The following is a 27,991-nucleotide window of genomic DNA, read 5'->3' on the forward strand; positions in this document are numbered from 1 at the left end:
TCCTCACATATCCAGGATGGGGTCGACAGTGAAAACCTATACCTGTCCCTGTTCGTAACACAAAAGAGGAAGACTAGTAGAATTCTTCCCTGCCACCAGGGATAAAGATGGCTGGGACCACAGCAGGATGTCCTTTGCTAAAGCGAACAGGGACCGAGAGTGAGTTCCTCCCTGTTTCTTTAGGTATGCCAGGGCCGTGGTGTTGTCCGAGTTGATCTGAACTACTCGGTTTGTGACTCGTTCCTCAAAGAAAAGTAGGGCCAACTGAATCGCCCCAATTCTTTGAGATTTATGTGCCAGGACACCTGTTCCCCTCTCCAGGTGCCCGACACTTCTTCCCCCGCTAGTGTTGCTCCCCATCCCGATGTGGACGCGTCGGAAAACAACACTTTGAGGGATCGAGCCACCATCTTAGGTGATCCTTCACCTTTGGCGAGATCTTCAGAGACACTTCCAGATCCTCCTTGTCCTGCCAGTTCTCTGCAAGGAAGAATTGAAGCGGTCTGAGATGCAGTCTCCCCAGGGAAACAAACTTCTCCAGCGATGAAATGGTCCCCAGCAGACTCATCCATTCCTCACCGAGCATGTTTCTTTCCCCGCAGGAAGGCTGAAACTTTGTCTAAGCACTGCTGCTGTCGTTCCTGTGACGGAAAAGCTCGAAAAGCCACTGAATCCATCTGAATCCCCAGATAAACGATGGACTGAGTCGGGAAGTCCAGATGGGACTTTTCGAAATTCACAAGAAGGTCCTCCTAGGGACCTTTTGACCAGGCTCAAATCCAACGTCAAATAAAGCGTGAAGGTCCTCCAGATACCCATCTCACCACTTTGACCAGGCCATCGGGCTGTGCTTAGCCCGAAGAGAGAGCCAATTGATATACCTGTCCAAATAAAAACCTCAGCTTCCTTGACTCTTATACCTGCATCCAGGTGAAACCATCCATCTCGCCACATTCCTCATTAACACCGTTCAGAAGACCATCTGGGCTGTTCCATCCTCTGACTAGGCTCCGATGCATTTGACAGCTCTCTCCTTCTTCAACTGGCTTCTCCCTGAGGAGGGCGACAGATCCTGGGCTTCGTGCAAGAGATTGGAGAAACTCCGGGAGGTCTAAGCCCTTGCAGTCCAGAGTCACTTCTGCCCCTAGGTTTGAAGGGCTCTGCTCTGGAGAGAAGTCCGAGAGGGGTCGAAATATCTTGGCCTGCCCAAGGAAGAAGTCGAAGGACTGGGACGCGTCTTGAGTAGCGTCCTGACCAAGGACTGGGAAAAAGATGGCTTGACATCGGGCGAGCAGCAAGGAAGAGCGGACCTCTTCTTTAAAGCCCCTGCAGCATGAGGAGCGCCCCTGACAGCTTCCATGCAAGCCAGGATGCTGAATAAGTCTCCCAGACTAATGGAGTCATGAGCCTGAAGTCCAGGGACTCATGGCACCAGAGAAAAATGAGAACGCCAGAAGAGACGAGATGGTGACGTTTCAGACAACGCCTGGAGAGACCTCCTAGCATGGCTGGAGCATCAGAAAGAGGAACTTGGCCAACATCCCTCCCCGTCTGGACGACCAGTAATCTTGCGCTGAGCCAAAGGACTTCTGGAGTCCATCCACTCCTGAACAAAGCATGAGAAGAAGGCCATCTTCACAAAACCTGGAAGTCTTCTGTGATTTTGATGAGGTTAACGAAACAAGTCCTTCAGCAGGCAGGAGAGGAGAAGGAGAAGGGATCTGCAGGCTTGGACCTCTTGATAGGCAGAAACGGGAATCAGTCCAACTTCCGGAAGAAGTCGTCGACATCTTGGATCTGTCTCCTTCTGGGCAATAAAAGGGGGAACGAGGCCAACTGCCGCTGAGAAGCGCATGTCTGCAGCAGATGTTTCCGAGTGGAGAGCGCCAGAAAGTCTCCTTCTCAGGAGAAGGGCTGATCCTGTGAGAAGACGAGGAGAGGGGACGCCTTCTTCCTTCTCACAGGAAAGCAACAGATGTCTCCCTGGAAGCGACCGGGCGCTCAAAAACAGCGTCATCGTCCGATGACGTCCTGGTCCTCTTCTGCAGCGGGAAGGCGTCAAAACTCTCCGGAGAAGAGCGAGCGTCTCGAGAAAAAGGACGTGAAGCGTCCCCTTCTCTGAAGCTTCTCTTCAAAGGGCGAGTCCTTCCGAGAGCTCCACCCCTGACGCGGGGAGGAAGCTTCGGGGGGACGAAAGCAATCCTGAGATTCGTGCACGGCACACGATCCTGGCAGCCTGGGAAGCGTCAACAGGTCCTGCCGAGAAGGGACGCCCAGATCGGTGGGGGTCCGCGTAACCCTCTTGCGGCTTTCAACTTGCCCACTCCTGAGTCCTGGGAGTCCGACAGAGGTCCAGGCCTGGAGGCATTATACAGCTGATCTGACGCCCCCTCCACAACACTAGGGGCACAAACACTATCACTGCACTTCACAGCACTTTGAAGAGCGAGCATTTTAGCTTCCAGGTTACGAGTGGAAGTCATAATTACAGATAGGGCATCCCCTTCCGCAGACACAACCTTGGGGCCCGAGGGCAACACCACAGGGTTAGGAATAGCTACGTCTACGGGAGGGTTAGCAGGTGAAAAAACACTACCCTGACTCCTACTCACTGATACACTCCTGGAGGAAGACCTCCTGATCCTATCACGCTCTAACTTCCGCACATAGGAATCATAAGTCTTCCAACTAGCATCAGGCAAAGTCTCACACTCCTTGCATCGATCATTAAACAAACAAACATGCCCCCTACACCTCGAGCATACAATACAGTGTGAGGATCTACCGAAACTTTCGGTAGCCTCACCTTACAGTCTTGCACACAACAAACTCTATAACTAGCAGAACTAGATCCAGACATCTTAATCCAAGTAAAAACAAAGCAAAATCCAAAACAGTCCACAATAGCGTATGCCTAGCCACAAGTCCAAGTCAAAAAACCAAAAGTCAAACAAATACTTAAGTGACAACAAGTTTACGAAAGCCAAAGACGGAGGTACTGAAAACAGGTGTTGACAGTACCGGCGACAGAGAAAATCTGAATAGAAAATGGGAATGGTTCCTGATACCCGCCTCCCAGCGGCAGGAATGGGTACTAACCACCTGATCTCCCACTGCGTGTGTCGTAAGTTTTGAAATTCTGTCGGACTATCAGAGAATACAGCTATATATATATCTGACAGGTAAGTCTCATGAACAAAAGTGCATTTAGTCATGAAAATGATATGAAAATACAGTAATTAGTGAATATTTCTGTGAAAAATACTGCATACTGCAAGTGGGCGAATTTTCAGCAAATAGTGGATAGATACGTTCCACAGAGAAATCCGCGAATACGTGAGTCCACAAATCGTGAGAACACGAATACGGGGGGTTTACTGTATATAATGATAAATCCTAGCCTTTAAGCCCACAGGGATGTACAGAAGCTGTGATATGAATAATTTAAGATATAAATCTGTTGCCAACACATAAATGTTGAATACAAATATGAAGTTTTCATAATAAAACTAATATTGTAATACTTACCTGAACACCAGAATTCGCCCTTAATCCCACTAGCCCGAACAACTCTCAATTACCAATCCCACTACTGGGAATTTTAACAGCCAGCATTGCCAAGGCTGCAGGTAAAATCTTGTCACTTGAGCTACCATAACAAACGGTTGGCAACGCTGACACAGGTGTGTGCCGACGCGCCAACTTTCGTCAATTGCTTTATTCAAGGTCAAAATTGATGTGGGGAGAGGAGGGTGGGAATCATTCAGGTGTTCAGGTAAGTATTACAATATTAGTTTTATTATGAAAACTTCATATTGCAATACACTCCCCGAACACCTGAATTCGCCTGATTAACAACATTTAGAGGAGGAGGGATCAGTTCCATTGCACGCTCCTTTGACAACCGCAGAGATGGTAGCTCACCAATCTGCTCTGCATAGGATATCCGTTTAGTCATACACTCACCATATCAATCAATGCTTTCAGTGAAGAAACATGTTGGAGAGTACTTTGATCGACAGTCAGATCAGTACTGTCTCAGTCCGTCGACCCCTGTGTGACTCTTCAGAACCTCTCATGTATGGAGGAGAATGAGGCAGAGTGCAGAGTCGCTGTCCCTCTGGGAGAATCAGCTAAGTTTTGCAGCACACCCCTGTTTTACAACCGCAGAGATGGCAGCTTACCGATCTGCTCTGCATAGGATATCTATTTAGTTACACACTCACTGTGTCAATCGATGCTTTTGGTGAAGAGACATGCTGGAGAGTACTTTGATCGCCATTCAGGTCAGTACTGTCTCGGTCTGTCGACCTCCCATGTGGTTCTTCAGAACCTCTCATGTACGGAGGAGTACGATGAACCTCCCATGTGGCTATTCAGAGCCTCTCATGTATGGAGGGGAATGAAGCAGAGTGGCGAGCCGCTGACTTCCGCCATCCAGGTTGCAGATAAGGCCCGACGACCGACAAGCGAAGAAGTATTTCATCGCCGACGAAAGGGCCTAGCCTACTAGAGCACCCCGTTGGACTCTTGTAGGGAAACTATCAAAGACTAAGATACTTAAAACGTACTAAACCTAAGTTCTTATGATTATACTATCACTGTTGCCTTAGATTCTAAAGACTAAAAGGAATTCCTCTATCTGGTTAACCTAAGAACCTCCGCACTAAGTGAATACCACCTCAGCTAAATGAACGCACCCTGGATAATAGACTTTGCTGCTACACGTGGACTAAGGGAATAACCCTCCGGACCTCCGCACTAAGTGAATACCACCTCAGCTAAATGACAGCACCCTAGATAGTAGACTTCACTACTACATGTGGACTAAGAGAATGAATGAGGTGAATTGAACGTCTCTTAAGTAAAAGGAAGTAACCACTGAGACGGACTTCCAAGTAGCTGCCTCAGAATAGGAGCACTGAATAGTTCCTTAGAAAGGAAGATGAAGTGGACATACTCCGAATACTGTGCACTCGGGAAAATACAGAGCTGAAGACGACAAAGAAGAAGTCTGGGAAATCACTTCCTCAGAAAGTAACTAATCGCACTCTTTGACAGCGGACGGGAAGGATTCCGCAGAGAGACAATATGCGTACGCGGAAGCGGACGGAGTTTCTCAGCCTTTGACAAATAGACTTTAATGCTCACACCGGACATAAAGACATCTTTGCTGGATCGCCAGTAACGAACACTTGCAGATAAAGAACCCTAAACGAACGAGGCAGAGGGTTAACCTCCGACTCCATCTTCGCCACAATTCCGAAAGAAAGACAAATACATATAATTTCTAACATAGGAAACCAACCTAGAAACTGCCTGAAGCTTGCCCAACCCTATAGCTGTAGCTAAAGCCGTAAGAAAAAGCACCTTCTTAGTCAGTTGTCCTAACGTTAGAGCTTCAATGGGTTCAAAGGCAGGGGAACGCAGGAAAAAATTGAAAATTGAAGTACTTCCGACAAGTCCCACGGAGGGGCCCGAGTCGGCAAGACAGGACATTCAATCTTAAAAGAACGTAATAAGTCATTGATTATCTTACTACTAGAGATTTCATGAAGGTGGACACTAACTGTACCTCTAAGCGTTGAGAGGTAGTCAGCAATAGCCGAATACGAAAAACCCCTGACTTTCTGAAGGAATAAAAGAAAATCAGCTATTTTGGCTATGGAAGGTCTAGAGATGGAATGACCTTTCTTACAACACCAACTTCTATACTTTGTCCAGCTGAACCTGGTAAGACTATGGGTTGACTTTCTCAAGCTGAAAGAAAGCTGTTTAGCCACAGCTTTAGGGAGTCCGGACTGTCTAGCTGCTCTCTCCACAGTCGCCCTGCAACTAGGTTCAGCACGCGAGGGTTTGGACGATAACGGTGAGAATGCGGTCGTCTCTGAGAAGATCTTTCGCATGGGTAGGGACATCGGAACTTCCATAAGGAGCTCCAGGAGTTCTGAAAACCACGCATGTTGGGGACAGCGAGGAGCTTCATAGTCATAGACTTCTTGAAACTCTCCCACAATTTCCTTCTTACTTGATTAATGAGACTGGATGGAGGAAAAGCATACACCTGCATGTGATTCCAATTTGTAACATCGCAACGGTGCCTAACGACCTGGGGTCCACCATTGGTGAGAAATAAACTGGAAGACGATGGTTTAATCATGTCGCTAATAAGTCCACAGTTGCTGGCCAACTCCGGAGAACCTGACATTACTTCCTGAGCCAAAGTCCACTCTCTCCCCCAATACCTGACGGGAGCAACTTAATGAATCGGCCAGTGCGTTGAGACTCCCCGATATAAATTGGGGAAGAAGGGACACTTTTCGTTCTTCGCACCTTCTCAGGACTCTCTGTGCTATAGTATTGAGTTCTGTTGATCCTGTTCCCGCCCGAGTTCTTTAGATATGACACGGCAGTTACGCTGTTGCTGAACATAGCCATTCCTCTGTTGCGCACTAGGACTGAAAACAACTGAGGGCTTCCTTTACAGCCTTGATTTCCCGAAGATTTATTGATTCCTTTTGTTCCCGAACCCCTCCAGAGGCCCGAGGCCTGGGTTTCCTCCAAGGTTGCTCCCCAACCTTGATCTGAGGCATCAATGTACAGATGAACGTCGGGAAGAGGGGAGTTGATAGACCTTCCCGGTGTCAGATGCACTACTTCTGACCACCACAGACGATCCAACAGGCAAGAATGGCTCCAGACTATAACTGCGTTCTCGTTGTGGAAGTCCCAGCAATTCCTGAGACATACCTGAAGAGAACACATCCGGAGACGAGACCCTGGAACTAAAAGAGAGAGAGAGAGAGAAACATACTCTCTAAGAGGCTTCTCCAAGATGGTACCGGACATTCCCTGTTGGACAGGAACCCTTCTACCTGCTGAAGGACTGACTGGATCCTCTCCAGGGTTGGGAAAACTCTCAAAGGAAGAGAGAGAATCCTCCTACCTGAATAGGTTATAGATTGTGTTGGAACTAGGCAACTCTTGGTAAAGTTAGACGAATTCCTAGTATCCTGCATAGATTCAGTAAGAATTCCCTCGCCCTTACTAGCTCCTCTGGAGAGGAGGCGAGGATCAATCAATCGTCTAGATACCTCAACATTCTGTACCCTCAATGATGCATAATCGCTGACACCGGAGACGTGAGTTAGAAGCAAAGTTCATCTACTGGCTACGTCATCTTCCTTGAACAATAATTAGCTAAGGCTAAAGGTGTTCTAAGCAATCCCTCTTATAAACGTCTGGATATGAGGGGGAAGATGACCAAGATAGAAATTTCAACTTTCTGTTCCAACGTCGTAGACGAAGCCAAAGCATTCGTCTGGTGCGCCAAACCCATCGAGACAAATTTATTGGGCTGTCAAACAGCCACGGATCCAAAGGGACACAGCCATCACTCTTTGCGGACCCCATTACAGCAAACCTGACAGGATCTGGAGAGAGTGAGCAAGAGCCTCAGTCTGATTGCGCAACACATCCTCCAAAGCACCTGCTTCCCTAAGAGAAGGCCCTATGAGCCAAGACGACACCGGAGACCTAGATAGGATTGTCTCAACTGATTTGTTGAGTGGCAACCTGACACCTGCCAAAGGGTTACCTCGAACTGCGTAAATCATCTTACGCGGAGAGAGAAGAGAAGAGTCCTGTCTGTTAGAGGCCACTACTGACACTAAACGGCCGTTCGTCTCCTCCCAAGCCTGCCTAACCTGATCGAACCAAACCAGCCCACACGAAAAAGAAGCAGGAGTGGCTTAGTGGCATAAACAAGGCCTCGAAAAAGACTGATTTGATGAATGCGGGATGTCCGGAGCTCTTGGTTGTGGGTATGAATAAGTAACCTACTCAAGCATGTGTCTGTAATCGTTACTGCTGGCAAGAAGACATTCTAAGTCTGCCAGAATCTCCTGCACCTCCGGTTAAAAAGTCCTGTTCCGCAATGTCCGAACGGTCTAAGACCGACGAAGGAGGAGGAACTGAGCGAAGCCCGGACAACGAAGAAGAGTTCCCAAGCGGACCACCCTAACCAGAATGCTGAGCACCCACCCCTAATCGGGTACCAGGAGCTGGATCCGCATAATTGAATCCGCATAGTTGTATCCGCCGGGGGGAAGAGAAGGATAACCTGAGAAACCCGGAGCCGATTCCACATTGTTAAAAAGGGGAAGACGAGTGAGAGTAGCCAAACCCACGTTGCTAAACTCTGGGGGAGGATGCGCAAATGAAACCACTTGCAGAGGGATGGAAGAAGATGAAGAAGATGATGAAGAAGAAGGAGGGAGAATGAAAGAGGTAGAAACTCCCTCGGAGTTTTTGCCGCAGAAAATGCAGGTGATGAAAGCCGCGGACCGCTCGAAGAAGGTACTGCAAGCCTTGCCAAAACCGCGGAGTGCAAACCCAAACTGGAAGTGACATGCAAACCCTGTGAAATACCTGATACTACCGGAACAGCTGCTTGAAGCGGAAGCAAGGGGTTGCGCATACCTGAAGGGATGGAACATGAAACGCCTGGGGACAAATTCTGCCGAGACTGCGTTTTCACCTGTCCGGAAGCTCCTCTTACCGAAGAAGACTGTACTGAGGAAGGAAGGGCGGGAGACATGAATAGCAGAAGCATAAAAAAAGTTACCCGAGAAGAGGAAAAGCCAAAAGTCGAAGGAAGGAAAATGGAAGATGCGGGAGCTGTGAGAAAGAATAGAGCAGGAGAAGAAGAGACCAAAGAGGACACTGAAAAAAGGAGCGACAGAGAATGTGGGAGCAGGAGATGAAGCGACATGTAACCCAGAAGGAAACTCAGAACAAAGGGACAGAAGGTACACCGAATCGGGCCCCCCTCGATAATCCTGAAACATATCCAACATGAATTCTGGACACTACTGTGTCACATACTCTCTAATGTTAGAGAAACCATTAAAAAAAATAACCTCTCACCAAAGGCTATATATTCCGCCACATCCAATTGCAGGTCCAGCAAACCACTTTAGAAGCCAAAAGGACACACCAGAATCTGCCTTACCAGATGGAGGAGTAGAAAACACAGAGAAGGGGGAAACTACAGTAGAAGATTCAGAAACAGTTGGAAGTGAGTTAGGAGTTAGAGCAGAAGGATTCTGCACCACCGGAACTGAAACACTGACTTGAGACTTTGAGCCAGACTGAAAAGAAGCAATGAAGGCGAAACTTTTGCCGGAGCACAAAAACCACTCGAACCCGAAACCAGAACCCATCCAGGAGAACGACTCTGCACCCTTACTACCTTCTCACTACCTAACCCAGACCTATCCTCCTTCATCATGCCTAGATCCTGATCCTGACTAACATTATAAACATTAAATTTATCAATACTACAAGGGGGTTGGGGGAGGGATCCTTCACTGCCTGCTCTGCGCCGAGGGGGCCGGAGAACCTGCCTACTTGGAGGTTTTGCGGTTCTCCATTACCCTCAGCACCCATTAGGGCTGGTTCTGGAATAGGCAGGGGAGCTGAAAGGAAGAAGGATTAGACATCCTAACACTACTACTATCCTTATCTTAGAAATATTGAAAAAGACTAGCTATTACATTCTCCATAGTACTTGCAATCCTATCCTCTATCTGTTTGACTACCTCTGAACTCACTAAATCCATCAACTGATCTGTAGCAGAAGCCTGAGATACTTGAGGCAACGAAGAATCTGACTAGCCAAAGACTTGTGATGACGAATGTAATCCTCCATCTCTTGTGCCTTCCAATCGGAACATTCATCGCAATGAGTCTGCACATCACACTTAACCTTCCTACATACCTGACAGAATGTCTATTGTGACTCAAGGTACTCATCCGTCTCTGCAGGAAGAAGCAGCGATGAAAGCCAGCATCCACAGTCATAGGGGCAGTCGAGGACGACGTCGAAGTCGATGGCCCAGTAGTAGAAGGTGAAAGAGTCCATGATGATCAATCAAGAACGGGAACCAGCGAGTCCAAATCCAAAAGACATTCCACATCAAAGATATCCAGAAAATCCAGGAGAAAAACCGTTAAAATACAATCCAGGACTTCACCATTGGTCCAAAAACAAAGAGAAGTCAGGCAATAGGACTAAAACCTTGCACTGCAGAAGAAAACAACTTTCCATCAGCGCGAACAAAAAGCAATTGACGAAAGTGGGCGCGTCAGAACACACCTGTGTCAGCGTTGCCAACCATTTGTTATGGTAGCTCAAGAGACAAGATTTTACCTGCAGTATTGGTAACGCTGGCTGTTAAAATTCCCACTAGTGGGATTGGTAGCCTAATTGAGAGTTGTTCGGGCTAGTGGGATTAAGGGCGAATTCAGGTGTTCAGGGAGTGTACTGCAATTTGAATTAATACTTAGCCTCTCAATTATAAGGTTATTTCAAATTATAATTACCATGGAAACATGCCAAACTGTCCCTGCTGATGATATTAATACCATTGTTCATTCTGGATAAGTTGTAATATGAATAATTTAAATGTAATTGGAGCAAATATGAATATAATCTGAAAAAATATTAGCTCTAGGCTGGAATACTATTTTAAAAATACATGCACCCTTCTAAGTTTGGCAACTTCCAGTTTACGTGCAAAATTTGCACAAAAACATGGATAAAGGGCAGTAAATATTCCAGTCAGTGACTGATGGGAACCAGGTCGCAGTATTACTTTCAAGTTTAACCAATTTTTCTTACAAAAGCTGTTCCTGTACGTGTGACAACATGTACCTATCTGCACAGAAATGTTTATCAACGAAATTTTTGACTGAATAATTTAGAAAAAAGTCTAGGTTATATGATGCAGTACAGGTGAGATAACTTGAAAAATTTACCGAAATATCTTGAGAAATTTACCTATGTTTGTTTGTTTTTTACACTGAAAAGCTCCATGGGACACCACGTGTAGTACCAGCCCCCAGGGGATTATCGTAAAAAACAGTAGATGGTAAATTTCTTACTTTATATTGATAAATCTCTCAAGTTATCTCACCTGTACTACATCTATACACACTTTTCTATTAAAAAATACTCATAGTAGCATGAGTCTTGAAATGGAGAAACAAAACAAATCCACACTTATGTATGGGTTCAAATATATTTTAAAAATAAATCTCTATTGAGAGCTCTAGGGAATCTGTTTGATTTCCCTAATTTTAAAGAGGTGGATCAAACAGATTCCCAAAAGCTCTGTAGAGATTTATTTTTGAATATATTTGGGTTAAAAGGGGGAATCAAACTCTGTGGAGTTATTTTTGGTAGAACTGTAGTATAACTTTGCACGGCTTATTGTCTTGAAATTGAATTTTTCTATGGTATTTTGGTTGCTTATCAAGAATTTACTGTTACTTTTTGGCGGTCGGCTGTAATTAACCTCAGAATTAATATGTTATTGTATGCTGGCCACCCTGGAATGCTACTGCACATGTGCAGTGTTATAGGGGGACTTTTGGTAAAGTTTGGTTTCCTTCACATGAGAGTCTGGGGGGGGGGGCAGTTGCTAGGTTAGGTTAAGTTAGTCTATACCCTTTTATAATAGGTTTCCTTAGCCAATTCCTTCTTGAACATACGGCTCCCATATGCCTTGTGTATGCACAGAGCCATTCCAGGGTGGCCATCATAACAATAACATGTCTGTTCTCTCTCGCTGTGTTTTAACCCACCCAAAAACCCCCTATCCCAAAGGGTCACCAATAAAGATGTGAGGTTAATAATAATTAACCACCAATAAACAATTCCATCTCCTTCATTAGCAACACTAAAAGTATAGGAAAACTAAATTTCCAAGGTAATAAGCCACTTGGAGTCGTTCTATAGTTTTACCTTATTTTCTAAAAATATATTTGGGTTAAAAGGGGAATCAAACATATTCCCAAAAGCTCTCTGTAGAGATTTATTTTAGAATATATTTGAATGCATACATAACTGTGGATTTGTTTCTCCACAGTTTTCTAAGCTAGGATATACTGTTCGGTCAAAAATCTTCATTAATACTAATTATCATCACCATGAAGAGTTCTCCCTTGGAATTACTGATATCTTTAGGGCTTTGGACTCTAATTATTGTAAAATAAGGCTTGGCTATTGCCATACAATAGGTTGGCCTACATACCCCAGGTTAAATTAAGACAGAAATAGGGCTACCCTAACCGAGTTCGGGACGATTAGGCCGTATTATTTTCGGCCGTGAACCTGTTACGGCCCTCAACAAGACTTACGGCCGAAACGACCAGGGCCCTCCTAGGATAACCCACCAACTAGATTGCCAAAGGAGTTTTCTTTAGTTTCCTGATATTAACATACCCTTGGGTATTCCCCGAGAGGTATTTGGTTAAATTAAGCTTCTGATAATCTACTGTGAACCTGTAACGGGTGGGCCTATCCCTAAAAATACGGGGCCAGTAAATTACGGTACCGGTAGGGCCAAGTCTACTGGCCCCAACCTACACAAGGTCATCTTAAAAGGCTGTTTAACATCCTTCAGCACTATACTTACACATCCACCGGCCACAGCATGCACTAAATTGCTATACGAGAAAAGCGTTGCCTTCGCCATGGTGGAGATAAACACTGGAGACTAGATTCAATATTGTCTGCAAACACGAAAAGGCTGATTATGACAGTTACGTCATGGCACTCCGCAGAGAAGGTCGACATTTTGGTAGTGACTCTTTCGTACGGTGTGAAAATTCCTCATCAAATTAATCTGTCTATTCAAATTTGCAAATAATTCTAAATATTTTTAATAAAAATAATATAAAAATATAATTTTTAGTCTTAATTTACAATTTAATTGAGATTCCCTTTTAAAAATAATGAAATTTTGGAAGAGCTATTATATAATCCTACTCAAAAAGGTGGAATTTCACGTCAATTGTCCACATATTGTTTACAAATTATCTTGCAGTTTACTTAGCAACAAAGAACATTTACTTTTTTTCGTGTGTCTGTCTAGGTAATTTACCTTTCCTGGATACTATATCATTTATGAATGAGTGTTTTGCTTACTTGGCTTCCCTGAGAAATCGCTGTGCATATCCCAGTTTTATGTAATGTAGGCAAAATTTAAGACAACAGCATCCTATCAGCAATTTAGCTAGACGGTTTTAAGGCCGTCATTCATTGTTAGAAGAAACGACTGCCAGTATATCAGTCTTAAAATTTCTGTATTTACATTCTCATTACACAAGTGGGGATTTTTTTCGAAAAGTGTTTCGAGAATATCCTTTAATTCATTTTGTAAGTAGTAGTTAGTAAGCGTATTACTTAGTCAGCATTTTATGAGTGAACGATGTTATACAATTTAGTCTGAATCAAACTTAACACTTACCTTATCATCAGTTACTTAATATCATGGTATCAGCATGAAGCACGTGATTATCGTGTGAGTAATCTTATCTCATTGCTATTTTGACGTTTATATATTATTATAGATTTCGTTTACTAGACATCATGTTTTTCTTTAAAATAATGCAATTTTCACGGAACAAATTTTGTCTTAGGGAATTATTATTATCGTTAGCCCCTAAAAATGACGTAAGAATTTAATTGCAGTTACATCATACTTATATCATGTATATTGGTCTACTCTGTATTTTATTAATATTTTGATAGTTAAACGTTAAATTAATTTCCCGTAGAATATCTGTTACACACAAACAAATAAATACGTGGGTACACACTGGGTTTTTCTTTCACGGTGACCATTATTATTAAATACTTTTTGCAGACCACACAGTTCAAATTGTAAAATAGTTCTCACGAATCTTTTGTGATTATCATGCTGCACCTTCTTTGAAGTAAAATCATTAATACATTCTGTAATTCAGCCAATAAGATATGGACAACGTAGCCTATCAGGAACATGAAAGTAAGTTTTTTTTTTTTTTTTTTTACTGAATATTACCATGGCATTCTGTTGATAATGAAATACACGAAAGCAAGATAGTCATTGTTCTCCAATACACTGCTGTATGAACAAAGATTTGTGATTAATTTCATTTTCCCTCATCCCTGTATTTATGGCCATAATTGTTTGACGCCAGTTTAAGAAAATCATTTAATCAGTTTCAAATGCTCGATTTCTGGCCCTTACTAAAATATTACTGTAAATTATTTTTATAATTTTCTAACTTTTTCCGACAAGAAAGTTAGACTTAACAGGAACAATTTTCAGTAAGCTAATTCTCTTTATAAGATTTTTTTCTTCTTTTAACGTGCTTTTTCCCAATTTTTGTATGGGGTAAGCACGATGCCTTCTTTTGAAGGACTTTGATTTGGCTTTGGGGTAGACCGTAGTCTCGATCGGCTATCTTGCCTGACATCGCTTCGACTCCGGTGGCTCATGTACATGTATCGTACCAAATCACCATCTCCCTTTCTCCCAGCAGCAGCGAGGAGAGTTGAGCGGTTAGGTCGACAGTTCGAGACGTGTGAGGTGTTTGACTTTTATTCAGTTCCATTTCGTGGCATTGTTGATGGCCAGAAAACCAGCTGATTGTTCCGGGTGTCATTGTCATCAGAGTGTTAATTTCCTTAGCTGATCACAAAATCGCCGAGAAAGGAAAAAAAATTCGCCAAGGGAATATAGACACAACCCTTTATTCCACATATGCACAGAATCATAAATCAACGATACAAAACATCAACAAATAACAATGCTTTAAAAAATAATAAAACTATGCATATACTCACACGGGATTGTATTAATTAACGATATTGTTATGGAAGGAAATTAATCCTTACATTGACATATGCAAGAAACGTATTTGAACACATACGAAATTCACCGAGACAAGTAGAGAAAACTGTTGATGACTTAGGTTCAAACAAACTGAAGTGACATTCACTTAAAAAATCGAAAGGTTTCTATTTCAATTTTTTCAGACACATTTCTTCCTATAAAATCAGCATTTCCTAAAACTCACATAGTTCAAATTAAAAAGAAGAAGAAGAAGAAGAAGAAGAAGAAGAAGAAGAAGAAGAAGAAGAAGAAGAAAGAAGAAGGTGGGAAGAATGAGGAGGAGAACGAAGAAGAACTAGAGGATATTAAAGTTAAAGATTCAAGCGTAAAAATACAGATATTTACTATCACTTCTCTTGAGTCATTCAAGTAATATGGAACAATAATCTACGAGTCAAAAGCTTAATTAATTAATTAATAATAATAATAATAATAATAATAATAATAATAATAATAATAATAATAATAATAATAATAATAATAATAATAATCAAAACCAAGTAAATATTTTGAATAAGAAATTGAAAACTGATTTTTCTAAACTGCGTGAAATACGTTTCACACTATATTCCTATCTGTTTCAGTTGGGTGTCAAGCCAGTAAACGCGACTGGCTGGAAATCAACTAAAGTTTCTGAGAATTTTAGCTGAAAAGGCGTATGTCTTTCTCCTACTACTGTACACTAGTTTGAGAATTAGTAGGACTGGCTGGTGGAGAACCGGTAATGACTATGACTGACTGATTTGGTTGATACAGAGCTGAAAATGAGCATGACTGGTTAATGCAGAGGTGAAAATGAACATGACTGGCTGACACAGGACTGAAAAGATGACTGGTTGATACAGAGCTGAAAGTGACCTTGAGTGGTTGATAGAGCTAAAAATGAACATGATTGGTTAATGCAGAACTGAAAATGAACATGTCTGGTTGACACAGGGCTGAAATGATTACTGGTTCATACAGAGCTGAAAATGACCTTGAGTGGTTGATAGAGCTGAAAATGAACATGATTGGTTAATGCAGAACTGAAAATGAACAGGACTGGTTGACACAGGACTGAAAAAGAACATGACTGGTTGATACAGAGCTGAAAATGACCTTGAGTGGTTGATAAAGCTGAGAATGAACGTGATTGGTTGATACAGAGCTGAAAATGAACATGACTGGTTGATATAGGGCTGAAGTTGAACATGATTGTTTGATACAGGGCTGAAAATAGACTTGACTGGTTGACACAGGACTGAAAATTAACATGACTGGTTGATACAGAGATGAAATTGAACATAACTGGTTGATACAGGGCTGAAAATGGACTTGATTGGTTGACACAGAACTGAAAATGAAAATGACTGGTTGATACAGAGCTGAAAATGGACATGACTGGTTGATTCTGAACTGAGGATGGTGTTCGGCTGATCATAAGACGGAAATTAACAAGGGTTGCTGGATATTATGTGGGAATGAATATGACTAACTGATTTCAAGGTAGGAATGGAGAGAGTCTGGGTGATCTTGAGGTGTGAAGGAAATACTGGATATGACTAAATAAATTTTAAGGTGGAAATGAAGATCGCTGGCTCATTTTGAACAAGAATAAATATGGATGAATGATTCTGAGTTGAGACTGATTCTAAGGGGAGTTGAATATGACTGGCTGGTACAGAGCTATTTATGACCATGACTGGCTACTGTCGAAATGCAAATGATTTATTAACAGTGAACACACACACTGTATTAGGCTTTGAATAACCTAAGAACAAATATAAATAGGAGGGTTAAATGATGACTGATCTGGTGGAGAACTGGAAAATGACTGGCAGTGAGCTGGAAATGAATCTGACTGGCAGACGTAAGGCTGAAATAAACACGATTGTCTATCTGAGCAAAGAATGAGCGTGACCAGTCAGTGGTAAGACGACAGTTAGCCTTAGCCGAAGTCATTGAGTCTGAAGTTTCATTATAGTCCTCTGGTAACCTACTGTTACGAAATCGGACGCACTGTTGACCTGTAGGCTGCTAGTGCTTGATAATGAAGTTCCTCAGATTCAGTGACCTAGGCCATAGAATTGTTATGGAGGTTTTGTCTGAGCTATGAATTGTCTATATTTTCTTTATCCTAAAACTATAAAGTCTTGAGATGTTTCTCATGTTTATTTCGATGAAAGGAAATAAATACTAGTATAAAAGAAACATTTTGAAAATAACGTGTAAATTTATAAAAGCAAATAAAATAGACACATTGCAGGATTCAAGAGGTGATGGAAGATTTAAAATAACCTTCATAATACAAAAAATTATTTTCTCTGAAAAAAAAGTGACTTGCCCAGCAAAATCAAGTGACTTGCTTATAGTCAAAATTCACTTGATTTTACTTTTCACTCAGCAAAGCATTGTTCCATTCTACTAAAATAAAGTAATAATTTCTAAGATTTTCAGCTTCTGTTTAAAGCAACAGAAACTCTACCCTTGTAACACTGATGAGAATAATTTAGATAAGAATGTGTTCCCTTTATAGCCATCTAAGATTTTTTTTATACCACATATAAAATGGCAGTAATAACACACTGAACAAAACGATCCTAAGTTCTTCCGTATCATAAATATCAACCAAAACTGACTTCATCTACTTGTGTATATTATAAAGTACATGAAATATGCTATGCACAGTTTCTAACTATTACAGAATTGCTTTCTATCATAGTTACATAATTCTTTTTAGCACAGAGCCAGTCAGCCTCTGCGAGAAGAGGTACATCCTGAAATGACTTCATGTTAACGAAAATCTATGACTGGTTGTGATGTCATCCTCTGCAGAGGCTGACTGAAGCTATGTGCCAAAAATGTCAGATTCGTGAACTCAAAGTCCCACGTAGGAGAAAATCCACCAAAATGCCGATTTCGACATTCTGAGAAAGCTTTCACAAGCTTAAATAAAAGAGTATGTTTTATCAAGTACAGAAAGAAAGCATAGCCGTATATCTATAGTTAACATTATATATATATATATATATATATATATATATATATATATATATATATATATATATATATATATATATATATTATATATATATATATATATATATATATATATATATATATATATATATATATATATAATGTATATAATGACCGACATCAAATGATCATAATTATTAATGATTAATATACGACTATTCTTCCGCTAAAATTGTACGAAAGCTTGTAACTTTATTTACATTTGTTTATACTGGCCTCTATTGATCCTTTATGGCGCAAGTATCATTTGTTTCAAGAAGAATTAGTTTGCATTGGTCTCTGTATATCTTGTAGGTTTCAAGTATCACTTTATAAAGAAGAAGAAATTCATATTCTCGTAAGTTATATCTTGATATTGAGAAATGAAAATATCTTTTAAAGGTGAAACCCGACTTATGATTAGTAGGATGAATGTGGGATTCCTTAAGACAGACGTACTGTAAAATATAAAAAGTGATTTGATGTGTAAAAGTAAAAAAAAAAAATAAATAAATAAACAATCTCAAAAAACTTAGCCTGTCCTAACTTACAGTTTAAGTCTACTTATCACTGCCACAGTAACGTTAATAAATGAACTGTTGCAGAAGCAACTGTGGGAGATTGTGCTCCATGCAATTCTACCCTGGAGGAAGACGCACAACAGTTAGTTTCAATTACAACCTTTTTAGTAAAAATACACAAAACATGGATCTAAAAAGACACTGAGCTTGTGACTTGTCTCCTTTAAAATTTCAGAGGCTACTAATCTGAATAACCAGTTTGTTGGTGTAATTCTAAATATTTGATTTCTAACAAGGCTTAAACACTGATTGTCATACAAAAAATAACAAGAGAGATTGATTATTCATCAACTTCGATCACAGAGTTAGAATTCTGAACACCCAGTGACTAAGCAATCCTCAAACCTCTTGATGTTCCTGAATTAACACAACAAACATCCCCACTCAGATTACACGTAAGCAAAACCCACAGAGATGCAAGGCAGTACCTCTCTCTGAAGCGCACTCTTCTTGACACCAAATGACACGAAGCCATATTTCAGTGTTGCCAACGGCAAATAATCTACTGGCCTTGGAATGTTAGTTACACATGTGAACGTACACCTTCGTTACATAAGGACACGGGTATGACTTTCAATCACAATGATATCACTCATTCAGATGGAATATGGAAGACAAGTTATGGTCCAATGTAGACATGCTTTCAAAAAAATATAAAGTATTCTAACGCCGTGGATCTAATCCGTGGCTCAGTGTTCCGGCTCAAACGGCCAGCGACACAAGATACAGTCTTTGGAAGCTGCTGCAGTTAATTACACTCAGTGACTGGTGATGCTCTTATCTTTTATATATAAATATATATACCAATGCACACATCGCTGACAGTTAGCTTGGTCTGTCTGGTGTAGCAGAGAGAGTTAGCAGTCTATCACTGTAATTAGATCCGTAAGTTTTCCATTAAAGAACACTTACTTATTCATTATTAGCACTGAACACTAACATGACATGCAGTCACTACCTTGAAATAAAATTGAATCATCTCTCAACCATTTACAGATATACAGTACTTTCTAATATATACTAATAATAATCTAATAATAATATTAATAACTCATGGTCACCTCACTGAAGTTACGTTAAAACTATGATAACCTCAGGCGATTTTTGACGTGGATAAACAAAGGGACATATCGTAATACCTACTAGTTTTTTTTTTTTTTTAAACTTTGCTTTGAGTTTCCGAGCATTTCTTTGCCGCTTTGTTAGTATGCTGACTCAACTGTCATGTATCTCACAGTGTCGTGTTATACACAATATACACACATTAACCCTACATGCATAAGGAGAGCTTGCATACATAACATACAGTACTAGTACATACACTCTTAAATCTACGGAACAAAAACTGATAACCCACTTCGCTTCTGAAGTTAGCTGACCGTTTCTGGCTAAATCAAACAATACTATAATCTTGTCTAGCTACCACTTATTAATTAATTAATTAATTTGTGTATTTATTTGCTTACTGATTTATTCATTTCCCAAATTCTTGATGAAATAGCTAAAGTTAAATCCAAAGTATGGTCCTAGAAGTAGTCATAAAAATGTGGAACAGAAATCCACATATCTTAAACATTTTCTTTAAAAATGGAATAAAATAAAGCTAAATACAATAACATTTATTATGAACCATATATATTTCAACACCCATAAAAATATGGTAAACATGTTGGAATGAACATTTTGGGCATGAACCTTCCAAGATATTCCGCACCCAATATTTCCGTTCGAGAAGACTACATTTTAGCGGCTCGGATAAACATATTATCACTTATCTAAGAGAAACATTAATTGCAAGTTGTTCTAAGTAATTTATATCTGAAGACAAAATGCAAAACCGAGGAGGATGACAGAAAATACGAATCTGGATTTTGCAATCTAAATTTCCCTTTCTTGATGCAAAAGCCAATCCCCTCATCACACAAAACAGAGTCAGTTTCCGTAAATAAATCAGAAAATACAGCAGTAGCTATTTACAGCTTTCTTGATTTTACGACATTATTTATTCAGACGGTAAAACAACAATAGCTCTGGATGTGGAGAATTTCCCCCCCGCAAATGCTGTTTCACTGCAAGTGTCTTCGCCATTTAACAGTGTTCAGGGCTGGGGCAACAGACTAAATATTGGAGTTACCTGTGGTAATTTTCTTTCTATGGGTCCTTATGTATATATATTTCACGCTGTCAGCTTGCAGCCAACTGCAACTGGTATATTCCTGAAGTTTTTGCAGCTTTCAGCACTGCTTTTAAACTCTGATAAACATTGCTTTCCAACAAAAAAGTCCTTTAAAAAATGGATGACCCTTTAGATATGAATCTCTCGTTCGTAACAACGCAACAAATCAACTGCATCAGTGGCTTACATATCGCCATAAATACTTCAATTCAAAGTTTAGCAGTAGCCTTGAATAGCTTTAGTTATATTTTCTTCCTTTTAATACAATGAATATACTACTGTTTCAAATCTATCTTTCTGTTATTCCATTCCCGTGCTCTAGTTGCGCAGAAATTATACCAAGCTGTTACTATTTATTATTCACATTTCCGCAACAGTCCTCATACCAATAAATCTCTCAATATGAAAAGTAAAAACACAAAATGTTAATTAAAAATGGTAAGCCCTCCTACATTATTTATAAATATTAAAAAAAATAAAAATGCTAAGTCCTCCTATATTTTTTAAATATTAAAAAAAATTATCACTAGACGCAATAAAAGCACCAGGAACAAATTGCACTACAGAAAAGAAATCTGAAGGCGTCTGGGTTGGTTTAGATTGAGGTGGCTTATACCAGCACCTGTTGTTGCTCCAAGGGAGTCAGTGAGTGAGGTAGAGTATAAAAGAGAGCATGAGGTCTGGTGTGGACCACCAGACTCTACCGAAAGGAAAAGGACGAGTGACCTGAACTACAACAGTGAAACTGTTTTAAAGAAATATTTGAAACTGGGTGTTTTAAGAATAAACAAATAACAAAAACACAAATATAAAAACTGCTACAAGTGGATCTATACAGATAAAACCCCTCAGTAGTTACAGGACTTACCATTTCCCTCACTAGAAAAGAGAAAACAGTAACACCATCAATCAAATGGGGTTCCGTCAGCTGAAAGTTGACTTTCTCCCAAGGGCTGGAAAAACTGAGCCTCCTGCATTAAATCATATTTTACCTCAAATATTCAAATTACTAGCAAAAAAAAAGAACTTCCTGCTGTGCTGTCAATCTTACACATTCACGACCACAAGCAAGACTAGGCTTCTGATGCCTTTATTTATCAAAATTAACACGAAAAATGTCTGACATTCAACCACACATCCACATATTTGTGCAAGGAAAGCATCTCAGACATCCACACTTCGAAATAATGATATTTACAGTCATATATATACATAAAGCTCATAAGATAAACATGAATACGTTTGGTTACACGCATGAAAACTGTACGACGATATATACTGCAACCACGCATGCGTTAAATACACTGGTCACTAAATGTATTTTTGCTATTAAATTTAACAATGCTCCATAGCATCCTTCTCCTCTGCAACGGCACCTTCTAGTACACTTATTTTGAGGGAAAGATGTGTTTCTCCTGTTTTCTTAAGATTGATATTTTTCTCACAAAAATGGCACTTACGACGATTATTCAAAAGGCAGACACTCCTTTACAATGGGCACATTCCTTCAAAGAGCATTTTCAGAATGTTTGGTTTGTATACAGGATAACTCTACCTTCTCATGGTCGATTAGGTCATGATCAACATTCCTCTTAAATATACCTTATGTTTAACATTCTGAATGAAAGGCCTTTCTCAAGGCTCATTCTACAACAATCACTGCAAAACCGAATGGCACTGATTCGTAGCCAAGACAACGCAGGGGTTTATTTTTAGAAAGTAGGGATGTCGTTTGCCAAACATGGTATGATATATTCTACAGACAATCTTACGAGATGTTATAATCTCCAAGTGGCGACTGATTCAATTTGGGTCCTGAAAATCTTCAAAACTGTCTGTCAAGGTTAAGGCAGGCGAGGACAGCAAAGATTTTAAACCATCTGACTAGTCTAAAAGACAGTGTTTTCGTCTCCCTTTTTTGCACTTACTGTGTAGAACTCGATCAACATGAATGAAAATATCTCTGAATTTTATCAAAAAGCCCTGCCTTTTGTTCCACAGTCTGCTATCATGAATTACGACGAGCATTCCTATCTATGGCGAGGAATGTTCTCCCTAGAGTATAAAAGCTTGGTAAAAATGCTACGACGACAAGAGATTTTGTGTTCTGCTCTGTGCCTTGGAGGCTGACCGCGACGTCTGACGTCATTAAAATCGAAAGACGAAAAGGTCTAATGCACATTGACGTATCACTAATCTGGTTTACATGGAAGTCCTAGAGGGGGGAGGGAGGGGATCTAGGCCCCTTATTTCATGTGTCAGACACATCTATATATATATTTGCATGTATTGTCAAATCACTTAGGAATGTTCTTTGTTTTCTTTATGTGGTTTCGTTGTCGGTCATCAAACCAACAGTCAAAATAGGGACGAGTGTGAGAGTTGTTCAGTGTAGTTTTAATCTGGAGGATGTGTGAGGTGTACTTCAGTCGGGAAGAGAAAGATAGTCCAAGCATCAATGCATGTATATGCATGTGTGAGTATATATATATATGCATACACACATGCATTTAAAAACTTACACAACGGGTCATATATCATTCACGTTACATATCAGGTCATCAGCTATATATATGTACAAACAAACATACACACACAAACCCATACGGTCATATACGTGTGTGCACATCTTGTTCACAAATGAGAGCATAAATTACATCGACTATAATACTGAGATGAACCAGGATGACTTGTGGGTCTCACTCCTAGACTCTCGGCTCCTTATCCTCGACCCCTGCCTGGGCGTCTGTCTTTTTGGTGGCCGCCTGTCTCTTCAGCTCCTCTTTGATACAGGCTGTCATGACCACTCCCACTGCTAGGACGATGACCAATAGGAAATTAGAAGCTATGTCGCCGTACCTGCCGGGAAGAGCGCAAAGTCAGGCAAGAAATGAGGTGGCGAGATGTCGAATCTGTTCGTGTAAAGGGTGGCAGAGTGGATTAGCTGCTGTCAACAAATCTGATGTGGACTGTTAATGGCAAAATTAGCTACTGTCTTGTTAAATCTGTTGGGGATAAGTACTGACAGAATTAGCTAATGTCTTGTTAAATCTATTGGGATAATTATTAACAGAATTATCTACCATCTTGTTAAATCTGTTGGGGATAACTATAGACAGAATTAGCTAGTATCTTGTTAAATCTGCCGGTGCTAACTATTGACAGAATTAGCTAATGTCCTGTTAAATCTGTTGGGGGATAACTATTGACAGAATTAGCTACTGTCTTGTTAAATCTGTTGGGGGATAACTATTGACAGAATGAGCTACTGCCTTGTTAATTCTGTTAAGATAATTTTTTACAAAATTAGTCACTGTCTTGTTAATTCTATAAGGGGTAACTATTGACACAATTAGTTACTGTCTTCTTAAATCTGTTTGGATAATTATTGACAAAAGTAGCTACTGTCCTCTTAAATCTGTTTGGATAATTATTGACAAATTTAGCTACTGTCTTCTTAAATCTGTTTGGATAATTACTGACAAAATTAGCTACTGTCTTCTTAAATCTTTTTGGATAATTATTGACAAAAGTAGCTACTGTCTTCTTAAATCTGTTTGGATAATTATTGGCAGAATTAGCTGCTGTCTTGTTAATTCTTGTTAAATCTGTTAATTGTTCGGATAACTAATTAAATCTGTTGGGAATAATTAGGTATCTTGTTAAATCTGACAGAATTAGCTTGTTGTTAATAATTAGTTATTGACAGAATTAGCTAATGTCTTGTTAAATCTTTTGGGATAATTATTAACAGAATTAGCTAATGTCTTGTTAAATCTGTTTGGGATAACTAATCACAGAATTAGCTGTCTTGGTAAATCTGTTGGGATAATTATTGGCAGAATTAGCTACTGTCTTGTTAAATCTGTTGTTGAGATAACTTTTAACAGATTAGATAATGTCTCTGTTTGGATAATAAATCTGTTGTCTGTTGGGATAAATATTGGCAGAATTAGCTACTGTTGTTCAAACCTTGACATAATTAGATATCTTGTTAAATCTGGGATAACTGAATGACAAAATTGGCAGAATTAGTTAATGCTACTGTTTGATAACCAAGTTTGTTATGGATAATTAAATCTGTGACAAGCAGAATTAGCTACTGTCTAAACTGGGGATAACTGATGACAAAACTGTTGCTACTGGGATGATTTGTCATGACAAAGGGACAAGCAGAATTAGCTACTTGCTAAATCTGTTTGGATAATTCATGACAAAAATAACTAGCCACACTTGCTAAACCTGCTGTGGATAATTCCATGACAAACAGGACTAGCCAGCGTTGCTCTATCTGCTGAGGGTAATGCATGACAGATTGGACTAGCTCATGCTGATAAATCTACTGTGGGTATTTTATGACAGACAGGACTAACAACCTTGTTGATAAATCTCTCAAGAATTGCAGCTATTAATCAGGTTTACTCTGGTCAATGATATGTAAAACAAATTCACTGGACAAAAGACTGCAAACTTGAAAAATTACAAGTTTTATGTCTGCTTGATGAATAACCAATAAAAAAGCAATTTACTTTCATTGAAGGTACCCCATATTTCTTGAAAGTTTTCTACTCCATTCTTGCTGCGTGAATTCTAGCATCGTGTTCAACAAACACAGAATATGAGATACACAGGACATGTCGAAAAGACTGACTTACGCAGCTAACAGTTGGCCGTCAGCCAGTGTACACAAAATGCCAAAGAACTGCGCAGATGCATTGAGGAGTCCAGAGCTGGTTCCTTCAGCTTCGGGATATGTCAGCTCTGCTGCAAACTCGAAGCCTACTGGCAGATACCCCGTCATGAAGAATCTGTTGGAGGGAGGAGACGGTAAGTATTCAACAATGATGAAGGTAAGAAGTTTTATCATTAAGGATTGGAAATATCATCCATTGCTCAATATTCGGGTCACCTAGTAGGAATAGATTTTATAACTTTTGAACCTGAACAACAGAACAAAGATGAGAGAAGACTTAATTTAAGAGCCATAATGAAGCAATATTAGTTTTTTTTAAGGACTCAGGAGAATCTGGTGCTAGCTGTGTACACTTCCTGTGAGAAACAAAGTGTTTTTATCTTTTCCACGGATGAGTTCTCTGCTCTGTGATAACTTGTTCAGCAAGTTTATAAGTGTTTCGTTTCTTCAGTACAATAATAATAATAATAATATGTAAAATTCCAAGACAGGGCTTAGGAGACAGTGGCGAGTGTTTTGGATATTGGAGGGTAAGAAGAATAAATGAAAACAGTAAGGACTATGCTCACAATGTTATAAATAAAAATAATAATAAGCGGCATTTTCTAACTGCTGAACCATTTCTTTAACTGGAAACTTAAAAGTGAATGATTTTGTTTGAAAAGAGTTCACTAAAATCTTTATCCACATCCATGAGAACTCAACTCGAATTATGTTTAAACAAAAAAACAAAAGTGACCCCATTCAGAGTTCTGCTAACACAAACAGCAAAATTCCCCCTTTTTGCTCCAGTGCAGTGAAATGAGGTGGAGGTTGGGACTACTGTAGTGACATAGGTGGTACTTTGGGGCTGCCATTATTTTGGAACGGTTCCAACGTGCTGCCAGTTTATCTTATGGAGATGGCCGAAATTATCCAAGGTCAAAGTTAGGGTCAAGGCTTAGAAAAACAAGGTCTACCCAATTGGGTGGAGTCGCCTCCCACCTGGGGTAACTATGTAAGCGATGGCTTATCTTAGAGGTACCTGCTCATTACGGCAATTCACCTGCTGACGCAATAAGGAGGTAGACAAAGCTCCGCCTACATGGGGATCTAGGGGAAGTGAGCAGACCTCCTCTTTCTCTTGGCCTTGGTAAGGGTAAGAATCATCGGAATCATATTATGAGCCAAGATGTAAATCCACTGAGTAGAGTTACATAAGAAAATATTAAAATATGAGTGTCTACACCACAGTAAATCATGTTAAAAACACTCGTCGAAAACTTATCACATATAAGTTGAAAACAAGCCACCAACCACTAGTGAAGAACGAGTTTTTTGGCAAAACCTGGGTAATCATAAGCAGCAGTGGTTAGAACTACTAATAAGCTGTTGACTTGTATTCAACCTGTTTGTGATGTCAAAAACACACATCGACTACTCATCACATACATATCACAAACAAGTTGAAAACAAGCCATCGACCACTGGCAAGAACAAATTTTTGGCAAATGTTGGATAACCCTATGAAGTACTGGTGGAACTACCAATAAGTTGTTGACTTGCATTCAACTTGTTGGTGACGTGTTTGCGATAAGTTCCTGACATGTGTTAATGACATGCTTTACTGCAGTGTGAATGCAGTCTACTGATACTAACCCCAGCAATCCTGCCATGACGAACACCAGCCACAAAGTCTCCAGGCGGAAGATGAACGTGTAACCCAACATGAACACTGCTGACAAAACGTAGATCGTCAGAGTAACCGCTCTGAAAAGACAAAAAAGAATCTGTTAGAAACTATGATTCACTTCCTCAGGACTGTTTAAATGGTCCTACAGCTTTGAGTTACAGGTAATTTTTTTTATTAAAGAAGCTGACATTTGAAGAAACAAGTCCACAGTTATGTAACTGTAGAAATATGTTGGAAAATAAAACTTTACAGAGAACTTTCGAGAATCTGTACGACTGAAAAGAGGATTGTACAGATTCTGCAAGTTCTCTGTAAAGTTTTATTTTTAAGTATATTTGTACAGTTACACAACTATGGATTTGCATCCCATTTTAAGACTCGAATTTCAAATCTATAGCCCCTGTGGGCTTGTTCCATAAGAATAGGGTTCATCTCCTGATTAATAATACTGACCCTACCTTGATACTTTTATTTATACAATCCTATGTAGACCCTGTGGCCTTTACAGTGACCCTAAGCTGGTCCCTGGGCGTGGTATGAACATATTTGATTCTACACAACATAAGGAAACTTTCAAGTAAATTTTAATATTTTTAGCCTGATAATTCCAAAAAGAAGTTTTGTAGACGACCTTAACGTATTTCCATTATTTCTTAATTATCATTAATCAATAATCCTAAAAGGTACTGTATATGTTTCATGATTATGTAAATGTTTCTAAGCTCTGGAATGACAGCAACAACTACTAGGAACATTTAAATACATTTACAATGCGTTGATTGACAATTGATCTTTTTAATAAAAAAAAAGGAGAAAAAACGAGGACTTACAAAGAATTTCGAAATAGTTTAACCAGACTTTCTGCTTCAAAATCTTAGATTTTGCACAAACATCCTCAGGGTTCATTCTTCCCAGTAGATATGTTATTTACTAAATTATAGATTTCCAAAATGCTGTAAAAATTGGATAAAATGAAAATATAGAAGATTGACAAAATTTGTTTGGGGATTTGTGCCCTAGACTTTTCAAAGCAACAATTTGATAATTACAAATTTCCTTTTTAGTCTTCTGAAAAGAAAGCTATTGTGCCGGCTTTGTCCGTCCGTCCACACTTTTTCTGTCCGCCCTTAGATCTTAAGACCT

At 40.0% G+C, this 27,991-nt stretch overlaps 2 protein-coding genes across 4 annotated transcripts in view; both read right to left on the reverse strand.

Moving 5' to 3' along the window:
* Positions 1-12,640, reverse strand: part of PMP34 (Peroxisomal Membrane Protein 34) — a 29,392-nt gene extending 16,752 nt beyond the window's left edge. The window contains exon 1 of the mRNA XM_067089678.1: positions 12,483-12,640. Coding sequence (XP_066945779.1) covers positions 12,483-12,542 — 60 coding nt within the window. The 5' untranslated portion in view covers positions 12,543-12,640. The remainder of the gene's footprint in view (positions 1-12,482) is intronic.
* A 7,271-nt stretch (positions 12,641-19,911) lies between these two features.
* Positions 19,912-27,991, reverse strand: part of HisT (Histamine transporter) — a 154,428-nt gene continuing 146,348 nt past the window's right edge. For all 3 annotated transcript variants that reach the window (XM_067089672.1, XM_067089671.1, XM_067089674.1), the window contains exons 8-10: positions 26,815-26,925; positions 25,139-25,291; positions 19,912-23,342 (exon numbers count right to left, since the gene is read on the reverse strand). In XM_067089672.1, the coding sequence (XP_066945773.1) occupies positions 23,189-23,342; positions 25,139-25,291; positions 26,815-26,925 (418 nt within the window). In that variant the 3' untranslated portion in view covers positions 19,912-23,188. The remainder of the gene's footprint in view (positions 23,343-25,138; positions 25,292-26,814; positions 26,926-27,991) is intronic.

This window comes from Macrobrachium rosenbergii, chromosome 46, assembly GCF_040412425.1.
Source record: "Macrobrachium rosenbergii isolate ZJJX-2024 chromosome 46, ASM4041242v1, whole genome shotgun sequence".
NCBI classification, from domain to species: domain Eukaryota; kingdom Metazoa; phylum Arthropoda; class Malacostraca; order Decapoda; family Palaemonidae; genus Macrobrachium; species Macrobrachium rosenbergii.